This window comes from Hemicordylus capensis, chromosome 7 (genome assembly GCF_027244095.1).
Source record: "Hemicordylus capensis ecotype Gifberg chromosome 7, rHemCap1.1.pri, whole genome shotgun sequence".
Taxonomy (NCBI): Eukaryota; Metazoa; Chordata; class Lepidosauria; order Squamata; family Cordylidae; genus Hemicordylus; species Hemicordylus capensis.
In genome coordinates, this window is record NC_069663.1 from 23,734,555 (window position 1) to 23,752,495 (window position 17,941).

General features: G+C 47.8%; 1 protein-coding gene across 11 annotated transcripts in view; it reads left to right on the top strand.

Moving 5' to 3' along the window:
- POU2F2 (POU class 2 homeobox 2) overlaps positions 1-17,941 on the top strand; it is a 110,279-nt gene that overhangs the window by 80,336 nt on the left and 12,002 nt on the right. For 10 of the 11 annotated variants that reach the window (XM_053267849.1, XM_053267854.1, XM_053267852.1 and 7 more), the window contains 8 exons: positions 2,768-2,887; positions 6,663-6,863; positions 7,426-7,531; positions 8,960-9,051; positions 11,573-11,734; positions 13,043-13,184; positions 15,447-15,595; positions 17,328-17,504. In XM_053267849.1, coding sequence (XP_053123824.1) covers positions 2,768-2,887; positions 6,663-6,863; positions 7,426-7,531; positions 8,960-9,051; positions 11,573-11,734; positions 13,043-13,184; positions 15,447-15,595; positions 17,328-17,504 — 1,149 coding nt within the window. The remainder of the gene's footprint in view (positions 1-2,767; positions 2,888-6,662; positions 6,864-7,425; positions 7,532-8,959; positions 9,052-11,572; positions 11,735-13,042; positions 13,185-15,446; positions 15,596-17,327; positions 17,505-17,941) is intronic. The other variant, XM_053267856.1, reaches the window with a different exon arrangement.

Sequence of the window (17,941 nt, forward strand, 5' to 3'; positions counted from 1 at the left end):
CACCAGTACTCATCTGCAGCTACCATAGCCCAGTCTAGAAGAATGGACGTTGGATTGAGGAGAAGTCAGATTGTGACGATAGATTTGGGTGGGTTGCCAAAGACAACCGCAGGGCTCAGTGGTTGCCAGAAGTCGACACTGACTCGGCGGCACAACTATACTGTACCTGTGATTAGCTACAAGACTTATGTCACACAGTTCTTATAGAACCATAGATGGGCAGAACCATGGGTTGGAGGAAGCATGGCGGAAGTCTCTAGCTGCGGTCATCAGCAGTCAGCACCAGAAGGGGGACCATCATTTCCTTGTGCCCACCATAAAGATCTACAGCAACTTACATTGCCTTCCCCAAGGCACTGGAGGGTGGCAAAGGGCCATGCCATGGAGACCTAAAGTTTATTACATTTAGATCCAGCCCTTCTTCCAAGGAGCTCCATGTACAGGGCAGTGTACATGGTTCTTCCCTTCCGCCTAAATCCATTGTCACAACGACCCCTTGAGGTAGGTTAGGCTGATGGAGAAAAGGGACTGGCCAAGGTTGCACAGTGAGCTCCATGGCTGAATGGGCATCCCAGTCCTAGGCTGACACTTTAACCCCTACACTGTGCTGGCACAGAAGAAATACTGCCCCCACCCCCCCACACATATACTGGGATTAAAAAAAAAAATCAGTGTGTTTGCACGCTACATTTTTAACAAGAGGGTTGTCAACACAAACATAAACTGGATAGGACAAGCATCCTACCCACTTCAGGAGCTGTGCGTGTTCCCAGTTTTGAGTCACATGCTTGTAAATACCTAGGTAGGATGCAGGGAGTGTGATAGTCAGGCATCAGCTGGGTAGGATGGTTTTTCTTCCTACTTTGCTCAGATCCTGGGGAAGATAGAATCTGGGTAGGGTGCTCTCGTCCTACCTAGCCTATGCCCGACAGATCATCGTGCTCCCTGACTCCTACCATAGGTTTTTACAAGCAAGCACATGACTGAAAACCGGAAGTTTGCACATGACAATTTATGGTTGTGTGAGCAGCCATAAGGTCTCCAAGGAAGAGTCTGCGCTATTGCAGATCAGAGGGAATTTTATTATTACTTATGGCACATAAATATCTTGCTCTTCCTTTGGAAAGTGGCATAGCTAGGGTTCCTAGGTTGGTACCTGTTTAGCTTTAAAACTGGAACAGGTCCCTGTCCCTTCAATGTGCATGTAGCAAGAAGACTGGCATGTATCTGATCTCTATAATCCACCCTACAGAAACTGCAGTTTTCTGGAGGCTTAAAAGCAGTCTGCTTCCTTACTTGAAGACGACGTCATACAGACTGCATAGCCCATGTTTCAACATGTCCATTTTATTTTCTGTTCTTCTGTAATCCCTGGTCAAGCAGGTTTTGTGGGATTCTGAAGCCCGCTAGAAACCCATACAACGTGTTTGTCCAGAGAACAAGCCTGTTGTGTGGATGGGAATTGGTATCCCACATCTTTGGTCCTAAGAAGGGCCCTTAGAGCAGCTAAGAAAACACACATTACAACAACATTTCGCAGGTCTGGGAATTGATTAAAGATGTTTCTAGTCGATTAATCATCCGTCTTTTGATTAATTGATTAAACTTAAAATATTTGCACATTACCAGAACCACAAGAGATTTCCTTTTGTTTTTTTAGATGTTGAAGGAAGCATGAGATGACTTTACAGTGATTCTCAGCATGATCCAAGTGCTGCATCCTCGACACCTTTTGCAGAGGATTTTGGCGGGTGCAGCTCTTGGATTGCAAGCAGCCTCATGGAGTTCCTAAAGCACTGCTGTCCTGAACAACTTGCTAGGGCTGCTTATGCAGTTGGGAAGAGTCTCAGAAGGGGGGGGGGCAGAGGCAATACCCACCAGAACAAAATAATATATTTAAAAAGGAAAAGAAAGCAGCTTAGTGAGAGGGAGGGAGGGAGAGACAGGACTGTGGGCTGCTTAGCACTTTGGTTATCAGTGTGGTAGGAACTCATGAATCAAGGTTGGTTGGGGGGGAATTCCCTGCACCTCTGGCCCGGCAGCAAAACAGGAAGCCAGCCCGCGATGCATCGGAGAGATATCAGAGATATCTTCCAGTGGTCAGTGGGCGGGATTTGGGTGCTTTGCACCGTTCCTTGTCCTTCTGCCTGGCTTGCAGAATGAATTCAGTATGTGCAAATGTGCTTGCTTAGCATAATGTATTTGAGTTGCAGAATTTGGCTTGCCTTGGGTGTGGTGTTTTTTTTGTTTTTGCTTAGCACTGGGTACATAACCCCCTGGCCAGTAGCACAGTCTGGGGTTCCACTGAGCCACCATCCTCTCTCTCCAGTCCTTGCATTTTGGGGGGCTTTGGGGCCAAATTGCAGCTTATCCATTTTGAGCTAAATAAATACATATAAATATCTTTTGCTAGTCTCCTTTGTAGCTGGTACTTCTGGCCAGGACCAGCCCAGCCTGCCTTGTAAAAGTTGGTTTTAAAAAATGGTTCCTCTTTAAAGCTTTTCCCAAGTAGGCGGCTCAGATGGTGATTGTTTCCTTCGGTGTTGATGGAAATAACCAAATGGTGATTATTTTCTTCAGAGGGAGGAGCAAATCGGGGCAGAGGAGAGAAGAAGAAATGAGAGGATGGAACTGAGGGATTTGTGTCTAAAAATAATCTAAGTTGGGCCAAGGCAAAGAGCAGCAACAGGAGCAGTTGGGCTGGCTGTCCCACAAAGCCAGAATGAGCGTGGCAGTGATTCTCTTTAATCTTGTTTTCTCCCCGTAGATCAAAGCTGAAGACCCCGCAGAAATGCCTCCAACTCCAGCCCCAGCCTCAGCTCCCCCAGCTCAGCAGCCGCACCTACCCCAGGCCCAGCTTATGTTAGCTGGCAGCCAGCTGGCTGGGGTAAGTGGAGACCCCCGCGGCAGGACCCAGATCCCTCAATTTGGCCAAAGCAGCTCTGGGGTGGGGGGGAAGTGAATGTGGTGACTGGCCCGGAGTAGTCGGCAAGGGAGCTTGGCTGAAACATCGTGGCATCTACTGCTCTTTGTAGACTGCGATGGTTACTTCCTTGGTGACTTCTGACTAGGATTAGTCCAAAATGTCCCACCTCCACACTTGCCCCCCCCTTCAGCTGTTCTTTTGGGGATGGGGGGCATGAACTTTAATTGTGGTGGTGGCAATAGCTCTCCTTCCAGCGGTCACAAATTGGTGGCCACAATTTTTCTCCCAGAATCCTCCCCTGTGCAACACAATGTCATGTAGGGTCTCTGGGGTTAAGAGGGGTGGGGAATAGAGGTCACCAGCTCACAGCTGCTTGGCAGGGTACTACAGTTGTCACTGAGACAAGGGGGAATGGGAAGCCCCCCATTTCAGCCCCCACCCACCCCATCCTGAGACCCCAAATTCAAGCTGAAAATTCTCAAGTGGGAAGAAGGGAACTCGATTATTTTAGACTTCGGTTTGAGGGACTGGCTGAGGAGTCAGGGAATGGGAGGGAAGGCCTTTTAGACTTTGGAACACCTGTTTTATTCTGCCTCTATAGGTGACAAGGCAGCTGGGTGCCTCAGCAAGGAAGAGGGCATTAATAGGAAAGTGGCAGGTAGTGGGAGACAGCTAGGGAGGACACATTCTGACTCCTGGTTTCCACATACAGCAGAATGAAGTGATGGCGGAAACCTGAGGTGATGGAATGGACTACCTTTTCAGACTGCACAGGGTGGGAGGGATGTCATCTTTTATTGCTCCCCTGTACAAAAAACTTGTAAAAAAGAAAGGGAGGAGAGGCATGAAGACATATGAAGCGGCCTTATATTGAGTCAGACCCTTGGTCCATCTAGCTCAGGACCAGCTTCACTGACTGGTAGTGCACTCTCCAGGGATTCAAAGGGGTCTTTCTCAGCCCTGTCTACAGATGCCAGGGATGGAACCTGAGACCTTCTGGGTGCAAGACTGGTGCTCTACCACTGAATTATACCCTCTCCTGGGCGTTTTCCAGATGACACACTGCCACGTGCCCCATAAGTGCCCCTCCGTATTGCCAGTCTTTTGCCATCGCGCTCACTGCGCTGTCAGCAGGGTGCCGTCCACATTTCTGATGCCTTGTTTAGCATTTTAATGATGTTTTATGGCCCCATGATGTGGTAATCACGTTGCAGGAAAGTAGCTGTGTTTTTCCGTGGAAGGGAGGCTTGCAGTGGAGTTTATGCATTGCAACGTGTTGCAGTATGGACAGTTCCCTGTCCCACCGTCCCACCCCCCGCCCGTGCTTGCTTCCTTCGTCCCCTCACTGTGGGGATTAAAACAGGCAGGGAGAAATCTCGGCTTTCCCCTCCTTTCCTCCCCACAGATCCCAAACCCCACACCTCCCTCCTCCTCCACTTGCTTCCAATATAACTTGAGCTTGTCAACCCAGAAGGGAAGTGGGAGAAAGGAGATCAGAAGGGGTTTATTATTATTATTATTCCACCAGACTTCTTTTGTGCATTCCCCTTTTAATTTGCTACTTTGGCCAGAGACTCATACTAGTGCAGCTGAGCAGATTTCTGAATTTAACCCTTTTCTCATACACTTTTTACTGATGGTTCATTTACTTCTGTGCAATCCCACAGCCCTCACTGGAAGAGCACTCGCCTCCCCTCTGCCTCCTCCCTCCTGTTTTTTTATTTATTTCTCTGGAGGCGCACCAGTTCCTGAATTCCCCCCTTCCTGGCTCGCCACAGGATTCTGGCTCGCCACAGGATTCCCACCCCCAAATAAGCAGTTCCCTTGTTTTATCACTCCAAAGTATCTCTTCACACACCCCACTCCCCCCCTTCTCTTTTTTTATACACCTCCCCCCCCCCCGTTATTCCTTGTGCAAAACTGGAATGATGCAAGACCAAGTTAAATTTTTGTTTTGGAACGGCGCATCCCCCTGCTGGCAGATTTGCGCAAGGCAACTGAGAAGCTACAAAAAACAAACACACAAACAAAGAATTCACGTCAACCGCCCCCACCCCCGGCAACTCCATTGGCCCAAATGGAGCAGGAGGAGGGGCAGATAAATATGTTTCAAGGAGAATATGGACAGTCCTGCCTTGAAAACATGTTGCAATGGATGGAAAATATGTAAGGCCACCAGCCTACGACAAAGCATTGAATAACACTTTACTCTCAGTTTTAAACCATTGCATTATTCCGTCACACTTTGCAACGCTTTCCCTGTTGCAAATCTCGTAGTCTGGAAAATGCCCTGGAAAGAAAGGAAGAATGGCAGGAGGCTTTACAGACAGGGCTGTTACCCCGAATCTCCTTTGGGAGAGAGTGTGTGTGTTCACACACCAGCCAAACTTACCCCGAAGCCCCTTTGAGATACTTGGACCCATTTCACACACAAATCGGGCTTTGTCTTGCGAATTCTAGCTTATCTTGGTGTATTTCTGGGTTTTTAAAATGCTGATTTTAAGCTACTTTTTCTGAAAACACCGGAGCAAATAGGGAGAAGCATTGACATAGAATCATTATTTATTTGTTTGTTTGATTTCTAGACCGCCCTTACAGAATAGCTCAGAATAGCTTATCATTAGCATGATAAGAGGGATACTCTCTTTAGAATGCAGATATAGCTCTTTAGAAAGCTCTCCCCCATGCTTGACTAGAAGAAAAACACGGAGGCATGCCATGTGAACTTGCATCAAAGCAAAACCTTTGAGAGCAGAGGGGAGGGGCTGCCCCCCTCAATGCCGCGAGTGTAATTCGAAGTGGCTTTTTACATTTGTGGGGAGTTTTTCAAGCTCCCACCCAGCCAAAGTGGTATAGTCCATTCTACTGCCTCAGAACTCTACTACCTCATTCTGCTCTAAGGTGAACCTGATAAGCCGAGGAAGAGGGGTGATTTCTGAAACCCCCCCTCTCCCCCCCTTTTTCAGGTCAGGCCGTCTTTGTGGTGAGTGGAAGTCTGGTGAGGAAGATGGGCATTTCCCATCCTATTCAATAAGAGCGACTTCTGTCTTGGGGGCGAGGGAAGGCTTGGAATGAGGCTTAAAAATCCCGCCCCCCTTGGCTGTCCTAGTAAGCCTCTACATAGACTCCCCTCGTATTCGCCATAAAGAACCCAGAATGAGGACACTGTGGGAAGTGTCTCTGTCAACAGTTACCTGTAATGGGGGAAATGTAAAATTGTCCTCTCCATCCCCACTTCTGTGTCTTTTCCAGTGAGGTGGCTAGCATCAATTCAAGGGGTACAGCTTTTCCTGTCCTTGGTGCGGGGGGAGAACCTTTTTGGTGAATTTCTCCCTGTTGTGCAAGAATTATAAGCACAGAAGCCTGTGTCAAGAAAGAGCTGGCAGCTGAAACGAATCTCTGAGTACCAGTTGCAGAGGAGTAACAGCAGGAGAGAGGGCATGCCCTCAACTCCTGCCTGTGTAGGCTTCCCGGGGCATCTGGTGGGCCACTGTGTGAAACAGGATGCTGGACTAGATGGGCCTGACCCAGCAGGGCTGTTCTTCTGTTCTGGCTTGGCTCTCTGCTTGCTCAGGAGGTGGGGGGAGTGACTGGACTAACTTGCTTCTCCCTTCTCTCTGTCCGTTTGCTGATTCCTCTTTCTCATCCCTCCTTCCTTCCTTCCTCTCCCTCTCTTACCTGCACCCCCCTCCGGTGCCCTGCCATGCTGTGCCCCCTTTTTGCCTCCCACTCCCAGCTCACGGCACTGATGCCTGCCCAACAGCAGCTGCTTCTGCAGCAGGCCCAAGCGCAGCTGCTGGCAGCCGCCGTGCAGCAGTCCAATGCCGCTGCCGCTGCCGCCTCCTCTCAGCAGTCTGGGGCTGAGCTGCCGGCACTACAGAACCAGCCCCAGACGCCGCAGCTAGCCCTGTCGCAGCCCATCCAGCTCACGGCACAGGTAAGGGCTTGTGCACGCCATTCCCTGCTTGCTTCGGCAGAATGGGGCCTGGTTGCCCAGCCTTATAGGCTTGGCTCACACCGGAGTCCCTACTGATGGCTGAAACAGGAGTGAAAGCACATTCAAGGGTTTAAGACAGAATAATGATTTGTGTGAATGTGGCCTGAGTCATGGGGCTTACCTAAACTACAGATTTACATGGATCTTGGAGTCAAGGTGGATGGACTCAATGACGACAGCCATGAAGGCACCACTGAGAGACCTTAAAGGCCAAGTGGAAGACAGATCATCCTGGAGAGAATCTGTCTATGTGGTTGATAAGAGTCGACACTGACTTGACGACACTTAATCAGTCAATCAGTCAATCAGTAGTCATTGCCTCTCCCGGGGTGATCTTGGGAACTGTAGTTCTTTGTGAGACTTCTCAGTGTCCTCACCAAACTGTAGTTCCCAGGATACTTGAATGGATGAAAGCCATGGCAATGGAACGAGCATAAAACTGATATACATGTGCAGTGTTGATATACTCGTAACTGTCTTCCTCTCTGCCTGCTTGCCTCAGGACATCCAGCAGCTGCTCCAGCTCCAGCAGTTAGTCCTCGTCCCAGGGCACCACCTCCAGCCGCCCACACAGTTCCTGCTGCCACAGGCCCAGCAGGGACAGCAAGGTAAAAAGGCCGTGTGTGTGTGTGTGTGAGAGAGAGGGCGGGAGGGAGAGGGGAGAGAGAGGGGAGAGGGGGAGAGAGAGGGGAGAGGGGGAGAGAGAGGGGAGAGGGAGGGGGGAGAGAGGAAGGGAGAGAGAGGAGCAGGGGAAGAGAGAGAGGTCCTACAACACTATACAGGGGGGAAATAGAGACATGCTTGCAACACCACACACACAGATACACATGGTTGATGGATGTGCTCCACCTCCAAATAGTCTGATTTGCACTGATTCACAATCTAATTTGTTTTTAGCCAAAGAAATAAGTGAAAAATGTAAAATTGTCCTGCAATGTGTTCTGAATAGTTCAAAATATGCCTTGCCAGACTGTGAAAGCGGTGCCCTGTGTGTGTGTATGTATTTGTTTATTTCGGCCCAAGGCCAACATAGGTGCCCTGTGTGAGGCCTTAGTGTTTTCCTATGCACACATTTCCACACATCCAAGATAAGACAGATCAGGGTTATTTGCACGATCCTCTTCAGGGAAGGAGGAGTGTCCCATCTGGGTTCGGGAGCCATGAGAGCTCCCAACTGGCCATTGTGAGAATTCTTCAATTAAGATAGGAGGAGGGAGAAATGATTGTCTGTGAGCTGGGTATGGAGGCGGAAGGTACAGAGAATGGGTACGTGTTCTGGGCTCGCCTCCACTCACCTCCATACCCAGCTCGGAGATGATCATTCCCCCTCTTCCTACCTTGCTTGTAGAATTCTCACGAACATCAAACGGCAGTGAGGAGGGCTCCAGTACTCAGCCTTGTCATTACTTCTACCCAGATAAGGACAGTGAGAACTGGCCCATTTACTGCCCAGCTGGGAGATTGAACTTTGGAGACCTTGAGGTTTCTCACACCCGGCTTTTAGTTCGCATCTCCTCTGGAATGGAGCTGTACATATCAGCCAAAGCTACCCTGAAGTCCCTGTGAGCTATCGGGGAGCACTTCACACACGATTCGGGTTTTTCATGGCGTGTTAGAATGTAGCACGACTTATATCTGGGGTTTGAAAAAATCCACTTTTTGTGTTGGTTTTTTGGGACAACTTCAAACTCGCAGCACAGCTTCGCAGAAAACCTGCGGTAAAGCTTGCTGTCTGGGAAAGCTCCTTGGGGAGGGAGCTCAATCCTGATGATTGGCAGCACCTCTAGCAACTGACACTAACAACATTTTAAGAAGGCAAACAGCTTTTGCCCATGAGAACAAGGAACTTGCTTTGCCTTTTTAAAAAGGAGACGGAGGCTTTTAGGGATGTGAAAAGCAGCGCTTGATTGGTTGAAATACAGATTCCTGTTGTGAGCTTGGTCAGAAATTGAGCTGTAACTGCACACGGTGGGCAAGATGATGTGCAGTCTCTTGCAGGCTTGAGCTGAGCTGTTAGTTTTGTGTCTCCCCCTTAGGGCTGCTCCCGACACCAAATCTCTTTCAGCTACCTCAGCAAAACCCAGGGAGCCTCCTGCCGAACCAGCCTCGTGCAGGGCTCCCAGCACAGGTAAGTGAGAAAGGGAGGATGTAAAACATTCAGGGGTGTAAGGAGGGGGGGGATATCCCAGGTATTGCCATCTTGTGCCCCCGTTCTTCTTTCTTTCAGATTTGAGCATTGGCCCCTCCTACCTTGGGCTATAATAAATGATCTTCTAGAGAATTTCACTGCAAGATAAGCGTGGAGATAACAAACACACAAATATTTACCAACCACCTTTTGACAAAGTTCCCAAAGCAGTTTACACAGAGAAAACAATAATAAAGTACTAAGATGGATCCCTGTCCCCAACGGGCTCTCAGTCTAAAAAGGAACATAAGGTTGACACCAGGGCGCATTCCAGATTAGATCCTGCAATGGGGTTAGGACAAATCTTGGAAGTGTGCTTCCACACTTCCTATGTCGTGACACCGCAGTCAGCAGGTTGCGGTTCATAATTCCAATGCCTTGTTTTGAATTTAATCGCTGCGATATAGTGCTATGACATCGTATATCCGGCATAAAGAAGTTACTGTTTTTCTAGGTTGTTAGTTTTCACGAGACTGCTCCCTCTGCTGTTTACGTTTTGAATGCAATTTGCCTGAACGGAAGCATTTTGCTGCTGTTGAGCGGCTAACTGGAAAGTGCTCAGCAGCCGCCACTGGAGGGATTCAGTGCTGGAGCTAGATAGGGCCAGTTGCTCTCAGCAACTGATAGGGCCAGTTGCTCCCCCCTCCGGCAAAATATAAGAGAATCACCACTTTAAAAGGTGCCTCTTTGCTCAGTAAGCAGGGACTATATAGTTTTGTCAGCTTCATATATGGATCATTTGCCTCTGGTAAACAGGTTTCATAAGTTTTGATACCATTTCAAAACTTTGCAAAATCTGGTTGACCAGAAACCAACTGTGGGACAAAGGAACTGTGCATGTAGATCATGGAAAGCACTATTTTCTAATCCATTTTCAGTTCTCTAGCCTCAGAAAGATTTCCAGACCAGAGAGAAAATGGTCTCCCCAAATGTCTTGGCCTATGTCTTGCCCAAATGGTGGCTGACATGTTTCATATTTCAGCCTAAGGGGGCAGATGTGGCTGGTGCAGCAGTGAGAGGTAGGGGCCTTGCTCAAACAAATGCTGGAATCAAGGTTGTTTTTTATTATTATTTCTTGTTTACACAGTCAGACAGGTGTTATTGACTAGTTTGTTTTATCCAGACATCGAGTCCTTCCCAAGGACCTGGGATGGCTAAATTTTATTGTCAATTGTTATAGATATCGTCGCAGAATATAGGCTGTTCCCAGTAAAGCTGCTTTTGGCTGCTATTATTATTATTATTATTATTATTATTATTATTATTATTATTATTATTATTTTACATTTTATATCCCGCTCTTCCTCCAAGGAGCCCAGAGTGGTATACTACATACTTAAGTTTCTCTTTCACAACAACCCTGTGAAGTAGGTTAGGCTGAGAGAGAAGTGACCGGCCCAGAGTCACCCAGCTAGTTTTCATGGCTGAATGGGAATTTGAACTCAGGTCTCTCCGGTCCTAGTCCAGCACTCTAGCCACTACACCATGCTGGCTCTACCTCATGCTGGTTTAATGTGGGCTACCAACATTAGCATGATTGTGTGAACCCACACCAAAATGGCTTATGGCCTGAGATGATTCCTAGATGCCTGCCTTGATGTGGGTCCACACAATCATGCTAATGTTGGTAACCCACATTAAGTCTAGGTTTGAACAATTGTGTGAACCAGGACATTATGTGAGCAGACTGGTGGGATGAGAGCCCCAAGGAGGGCACATGGACTGGTGAACCTCTGCTCAGAGGAGGCTTCAAAATGGTACCACCATAGCCCCAACTCAGCCAGCCAATCAGAGCTTTGGTACCCCTGTTCCACTGCTAAACCTTCTGCCAGTATGCCTTAATTTTAATTGTGTGTGTGTGTGTGTGTGTGTGTGTGTGTGTGTGTGTATAAACTTTTCTGTAAGCTCAAAGTGGTTGGAAGTGAACAGACAATATAATAAAAATGAAACCACTTGAAACAAACAGTATAAACAAAACACGAATTCACCTCCAAAAGACAAGTCACAAAACAAATCAAATCATTCAAATACCTGTTGAAAAAGAAAAGTTTTTCACCTTTTCCAAAAACTGAACAAACAGGGAGAAGATTTCAATAGGCGCAATTGCCACAAAGGCCCTCCTTCTGTACCAGATCACTTTCACCATTGATAAATGGCACCACAAGGCCAGTTCAGAAAAAGGGCAGTGCTTCCTGCCCTTGCTCTGAATGAGAGAACCCTTACTCCTTTTTGTTGCTCCCCCACAACATCATTGAAAGAGGAAGGGCATTTTTCACACCCCACAAAAGCTTTATATAAAAAAAGGGTCCTCCCTTTCAGAACAGGCACTGACCAGCAAGTGTAAGCTTACTTGCTAGGTTGTTCCACCTGCTCTGTTTGGGTCTACAGTATGCTTTGGTTTGTGTTTGGTGCTGCTTGGCCTCTCAGATCACCATGTCTGTGGCTTCTTCCCACTCCCCAGCAAGTGACTCGGCCTGGCCTCCCCGAGTCCCACCTCGCTCACTCGCAGCCGCCCAAATGCCTGGAGACCCCTTCACACCCTGAGGAGCCCAGTGACCTGGAGGAGCTGGAGCAGTTTGCCCGCACCTTCAAGCAGCGGCGTATCAAGCTGGGCTTCACACAGGTACAGGCCAAGTTGCCCGATAGAGGCCCAGCTCAGGCTGGAATGTTCGTTTTACTTCAGGCTGCACTGAATGTTTGTCTGTGAACATTTTTAGAGTGAAACGAGTGTCCGTGTGAAAAGTTTCTTAAAAGAAAAGAAATATCCTGCTTGCCTATACCCTGCTTTTTTACTGACTGTTCACTGCTTTAGCAGTGCTTCCCCCACCCCACCCCCACCTCCGAAATGGGATCTTCTTCCTCTTGGGAAAGCAGTCCTCAGCCAGTTCAGGATCACATAATTAATGTAATGACACCAGGACATCACTCAGTTTTGGTTACCTCCTGATACCACAAAGCAAGTTCAGAATGAGGGCAGTTGCTTCCTGCCCTTGCTCGCAATGAGCGAACATTTTTGTCACTTTTTACAACCCCACCAAAAGTTGATGAAGTTGAAGTTGTTGAAGCTAGTGAAAGCTTCAGTAAAAAGGGCTTTTCTTTTTTGGCCAGCCCCTTTTTACTCTCAAAGCACCCTCCTCTCCTCTCTGGAGCAGTCTTTCTGTTTAAAAAACAAATTATTTTTTTATAAAGCAAAAGAAATGCTGTCAAAGTGTTTAAATGTTTGATTGGACAAACAGCACTTTAAATAAATAAAACAAGGCAGACAGTCCACCAGAAGCATGGGGGAGGGGTGACAAACAGTCAAGGAAATAGCATTTGCTGCATTTAAACTAAAGACTGAAGGTGGAGGGGAGTCAGGCTCACTCTTTAGAAGACCAAAAGCCCTCCCCTGCTGTCTCCTGTTCTTAGTACATCTGTGCATGTCTTGTCTTATTCCATTGGTCCATCTAACCATCATATTGTCGACATTGACTGGCTCTCCAGGGTTTCAGGAGTCTTTCCCAACCTACCGGGCTATGCAAGAGATTTCACCTGGGATCTTCTGCATGCAAAGCAGATGTTCTACCATCGAGCTGTGGCTCCTTTCTTAAGTGCTGATAACCTTCTATGCTTTGAATATAGACTTAAAGCCTATTTTGGAGCTTGGAATTATATTTATGATTCTCAGGGCTTTGAATGCTGTGCTCAGTCTAAAGCAGGGTTTCTTAACCTTGGGCCCCCCAGATGTTGTTGGACTACAACTCCCATCATCCCAGACATGGCCTTTGTGGCTGCGGATGATGGGAGTTGTAGTCAAACAACATCTGGGGGCCCAAGGTTAAGAAAGCGTGGTCTAAAGTTCTGGGTTTGTGTGGAATCATGGAACGCACGCTCCTAAGTTTCCTCTTGGTGATGATTTCTCTTTCCACCCCTTTCCCACCATTCTTCACAGGGTGATGTGGGGCTGGCCATGGGGAAGCTTTATGGGAACGATTTCAGCCAGACAACCATCTCGCGCTTTGAAGCACTCAACCTCAGCTTCAAGAACATGTGCAAGCTCAAACCTCTGCTGGAGAAATGGCTCAATGATGCTGGTAAGTGAAGAGAAGGGAGTGGGGAAAGGCTGAGGCCTGTGTAAAGAGTGTCAGGCTTGGGTCGGGCTAAAGGCCTTGATGAGGTGGCAAAGAAGAGACCTCTGAGGTGGGTGGGAGTGGATGGGATTGGTGATGGGAGAGAAGATGGGATTCCAGATCTGAGGGCATTTTCTGGTGCAGAAGCCAAGGTGGTGGAGAGGAAAGACAGGAGATTGAACAGGCCCCGAGGAAGTGTTTGTGGGAGTTGGGATGAGTGTCATGAGAAGAAAGCCTGGCTTCATGGTTTGAGGGTGGTTCCCACTAGGGAAACTGGTTGAAGGCAGTGCAGGGGAGTGAAGTAGACCTTGGGAGAGTTCATGAGAGGACATGGGCCTGTCCAAGTGTCCAATGGCAGAAGGAGAGGTTCTTCTATGAGCTCCCCCAGGGTCTGCTTTAGGCTAACTTCAGGTTTTGAGGAGAGCTCACTTCTTGGTTCAAAATCCTCCAGATTCCCACTGCCTCTTCTTTCTAGTCATAGGATTATAGGAACATAAGAAGCTAACTTATAACTAGTAAGACCATTGGTCCATCTAGCTCAGTATTATCTACACTGATTGGCTGCGGCTCTCCAAGGTTTCAGGTAGGAGTCTCCCCAAGACTCCCAGCCTTACCTGGAGATGCCCGGGAGTGAACTTAGGAGCTTCCACATGCAAAACAGATACTCTTCCACTGAGCTATGGCCCCATCCCTTAAAGAGAATATCTTATAGGGCTCACATGTACTCACCCATCCAAAAGAACACCAAGGTAGATCCTGTTCAGCAGGGGTGTAGTGGAGGGGGGATGCACAGGGACGGAGTGCTGGTACTTCTCAGCTTCTCTGGCTGTTGGGGTGGGCATGAAGAGTGCCTGCACTTCTGAATTTGCAATGACACCACTGCTGCCTAGCAAAGGGTACAATTGATGCTTGCTACCACAAGACCAGCTTCCCTTCCTGAAGTCTCTGGTATTCATGAATGTGGGATAGGGCTGCCATATGGAAAAGAGGACAGCTCTCCTGTGCCTTTAAGAGAATCACAACAGAGGTCCAGCTGGTGCAGCATTTTTTGCTCCTCTGCGACAAGCTGCACCTTTTGAATTTCCCTCTTCTGTGCCTCTCTTAAAGGAATAGGAGACCTGTCCTCTTTTCCACATGCCAGCCATAGTGTGGGAAGGCCTTTGCTCCGTGGCTTGAGGTATGGAACTTTAAAATTTCTTCCTAACCACTGTGAAAACCAACATATACAGTATATTTGAGCTGGGAAACATGTAAGACATTCATGGGTTGCTTGAAAGCCATTCGAGTGAGAATCCTCAAAACCTACAATTAGACAAAAGGGAAGTGAGGGAGTGGTGCCACTTCTGAAGAAGAAGAGCAAGGAAACAGAAACTACATTTCGTTCCGTGGAGGGAGTGATGAGTAAAGTGACAGTAAAGCTTCAAATCTTAGGAGAGCTGGTGCAGTGTCGCAGCTAAGAGACTGACTTGTGAATCAGGTCTTTCCTGGTTTGAATCTCACCTCTGCCAATAAATTTCTAGGTGGCCTTAGGCAAGCCACCCCGTTCCAGTCTCCCTTTCACCCCCTAATCTGCAATATGGCTGGTAATAATTACTTACTGCACCTGTAAGGCAGAGGTTCTCAAACATGGGTCACAACGGCCCAGCCACAGTGGCCTTTGATGATGGAAGTTGCAGTCCAAATTTGAGAACCCTGATATAAGGGGTTCTTATAACACCAGAGCTGGCAGGGGCTGCAGGGATCGGGGGCCACGCGGCCCCCAGGATGCCCCGTGTGAGTGTGCAGGGCATCCTGGAGAGACCCCTGAGCCCAGGAGGTTGCTTGCAGCCTCCCGGCAGGGGTCTCCTTGTGTGTTGCCGCAGCGTATGGGTGGCCAGAACCTCAGGGTAACACACGAGCAACCAGATGGGGTTAGTGGAGTGCTAGCTCCGCTAACCTCGTTTAAGGGGAGGGGTACTGTAGGTGGTTTGCTGCCGGGAGCCACACAGCTCCCGTGGCAGCAGACGACCAGGAGAGATCGGGCCAAGGCTCCCTTAGCCTGATTTCTCCTGGTCGTGTGAACAGCTTCCTTCTATCCTGATAAGCTCAACAAAATAATACATGCAGAAGCACTACACAAAAGCGAAGCAGTCTGAAGGTGGCACGGCTGCTGCAGGGAGGTCTCCGCGTGTCGTGTAGATCATGAAGCAATGGCTCTCCCCTCTCCCCTGCCCTGATTCATTGCAGAGACGATGTCTGTGGACTCCACGCTTCCCAGCCCCAACCAGCTGAGCAGTCCCAACCTGGGCTTTGATGGGCTGCCAGGCCGGCGCCGCAAGAAACGGACCAGCATTGAGACCAATGTCCGCTTCGCATTGGAAAAAAGCTTTCTCGCGGTGAGGCTCTTCCCAGCATCTCATCCCCAGGCCCCTTGCATCTGCAGGGGGGGCATTAGCTCTCCCCCATACGCCTCCTAGAAGCTGCTCCCCCCGAAGATATGCAGTAGGGTGGGATACACCACTGTAGAATAGCGGAAGGAGACTTGGATTCAGACCCCCAGCCATGATGTTCCATGATGGGCAGCCAGTCAGCATCTTATATGCCCTATTCACACATTATATTCAGCACTCATACAATCTGTGTACAGTGTACTCAGGTACAGATAGATATGTACCAAAGTACAGTTATTCACAAGTTTTGCTGAATGCAGGGACAGCAAGACACTGCCCACCTGTACCCTGCATTTGAGGGGTCTGTACTCAGGTTCACTTTTAACGTGAATGCAGGTACAGTCATACACACAAGAACATGTACGAGTGTACAGATATCTGAATGCAGGATAATAGTACAATATAATATTCATTTTTATAGTAATATCCTGCCCTTCGTCCAAGGAGCCCGGGGCAGTGACAGCGTACATGGTTGTTTATCCCCACAACAACATCTCATGTTAGGCTGAGAGCGTAGTGACTGGCCCAGAGTTCCCCAGTGTGTTTCATGGCTGAATGGGGATTTGAACTTGTGTCTCCCTGGTCCTAGTCCAACATTCTAAGCACTACACCACTCTGCCTCTCTAATATCTGAATAAGGCTTTAGTCTAACTTGCCTCACAGGGTAAACGCAAGAACAGAATGAGATGAGATATATAAGCCACCAGTGTTCTCTCTAATTTTTTTCATTTGTGTGTGGAATGAGTTTTGTTCTGGGCGGCAATATGCGTTCAGAGTGGGGCCTTCCTGATTCAACCTGAGCAGACATGAAAAATCTTGTGAGCGCAAGCATGTGCGCACGCCTTAGAGGGAACACTGTAAGCCACTCTGAGTTCCTTGGAGGATGAGGAGAACACAAATGTGACAAATAAATAAATGATAAGGCACATAAACAAAGTAAATGCATGTGTTCATTTAGATGTATATTCCTTCTGAAAGCTCATAGCTTTCAACAGATTTTCTTTTTCTCTCATTTGTCCTGAAGAAATGCCAGTGAGAAAAGGTCACTCTTGTTGCTGTTTTACAATGAGAGGAAACCAAAGCTGACTTGCCCAAGATCTTTCAGTGAGTCTTTGGCTGAGCTATGATTTGAACTCGGGGCTCTCAAAGCCAAGACTGTTGTCTGACGTTTGGCTCCAGCTGACTGACTGTGGCTTTGTCTTAAAGACCATTTAATTCTGATATTAATCCATTGGTCAATTTAAGCCTCACACTGTTGGCTGTCGGCAGCAGAGGCAGGAAAATGCACAGCTTAGCGGTGTCCCATTTTGGGTCATGTTCTACTCCCCAGACAGGGAAGAGAGAGATGGAGCAGCAGCTACATGTCTTTTGTAACATCGAATTCCACCCACTGTGTCTCCAGTTTGGGTGAAGGAATAATCCAGAATTCACCCTCCCACACCCCTCTCTAACCCCTTGTTCCCTTTGGGCCCCATGTCATCGCTTGCTCCAATGTACATACGTTGTCACACCACTCTGTTCCTTCCCCTGCCCACCAATTAATTAATTACCCCCCCAAACTCACATCTCTAGGTGGGTTACAATAAAACAACACAGATTTTTAGAAAATTAAACATTACAACAATTTAAAATTTAAAAATAATTTCAGTTTCAATTCAAAGCATACATTCAATTGCAGAACCAGAAGCCTACCTCAGAGGAGATCCTACTTATCGCCGAGCAACTGAACATGGAGAAGGAAGTGATTCGCGTCTGGTTCTGCAACCGCCGCCAGAAGGAGAAACGGATCAACCCTTGCAGCTCTGCTCCCATGTTGCCTGCCCAGGGCAAGCCTGCTGGCTATAGCCCTCACATGGTATGTTCCTATGCACCTTCTTTTCACCCCCAGGTTCAGTCATCATATGGTACTTATTATTTATTTATTTATTTATTTATTTATTTATTTATTTATTTATTATAATTATTTATATACTGCCTGATATGTACATCTCTAGGCAGTGAACACAATTTAAAACACAACAAATGTAAAACAGAGTAAAAACAGAACAGCTCCACAGAACAAAACATTAAAACAATCTCGAGATAAAAACAATTAAATAGTTTAAAATTAATGTCAGTTAAAAGCCTGAGAAAACAGGGGTGTCTTGAGGCTCTTCCTAAAAACAGAGAAGGAGATGCTCTTATTTTAACAGCATATTCCAAAGCCTCAGAGCAGCCACAGAGAAGGCCTGGTCCTGAGTTGCTACCAAATGAGCCCATAAACATAAGCAGCTCTCTCCAGATGATCTTAAT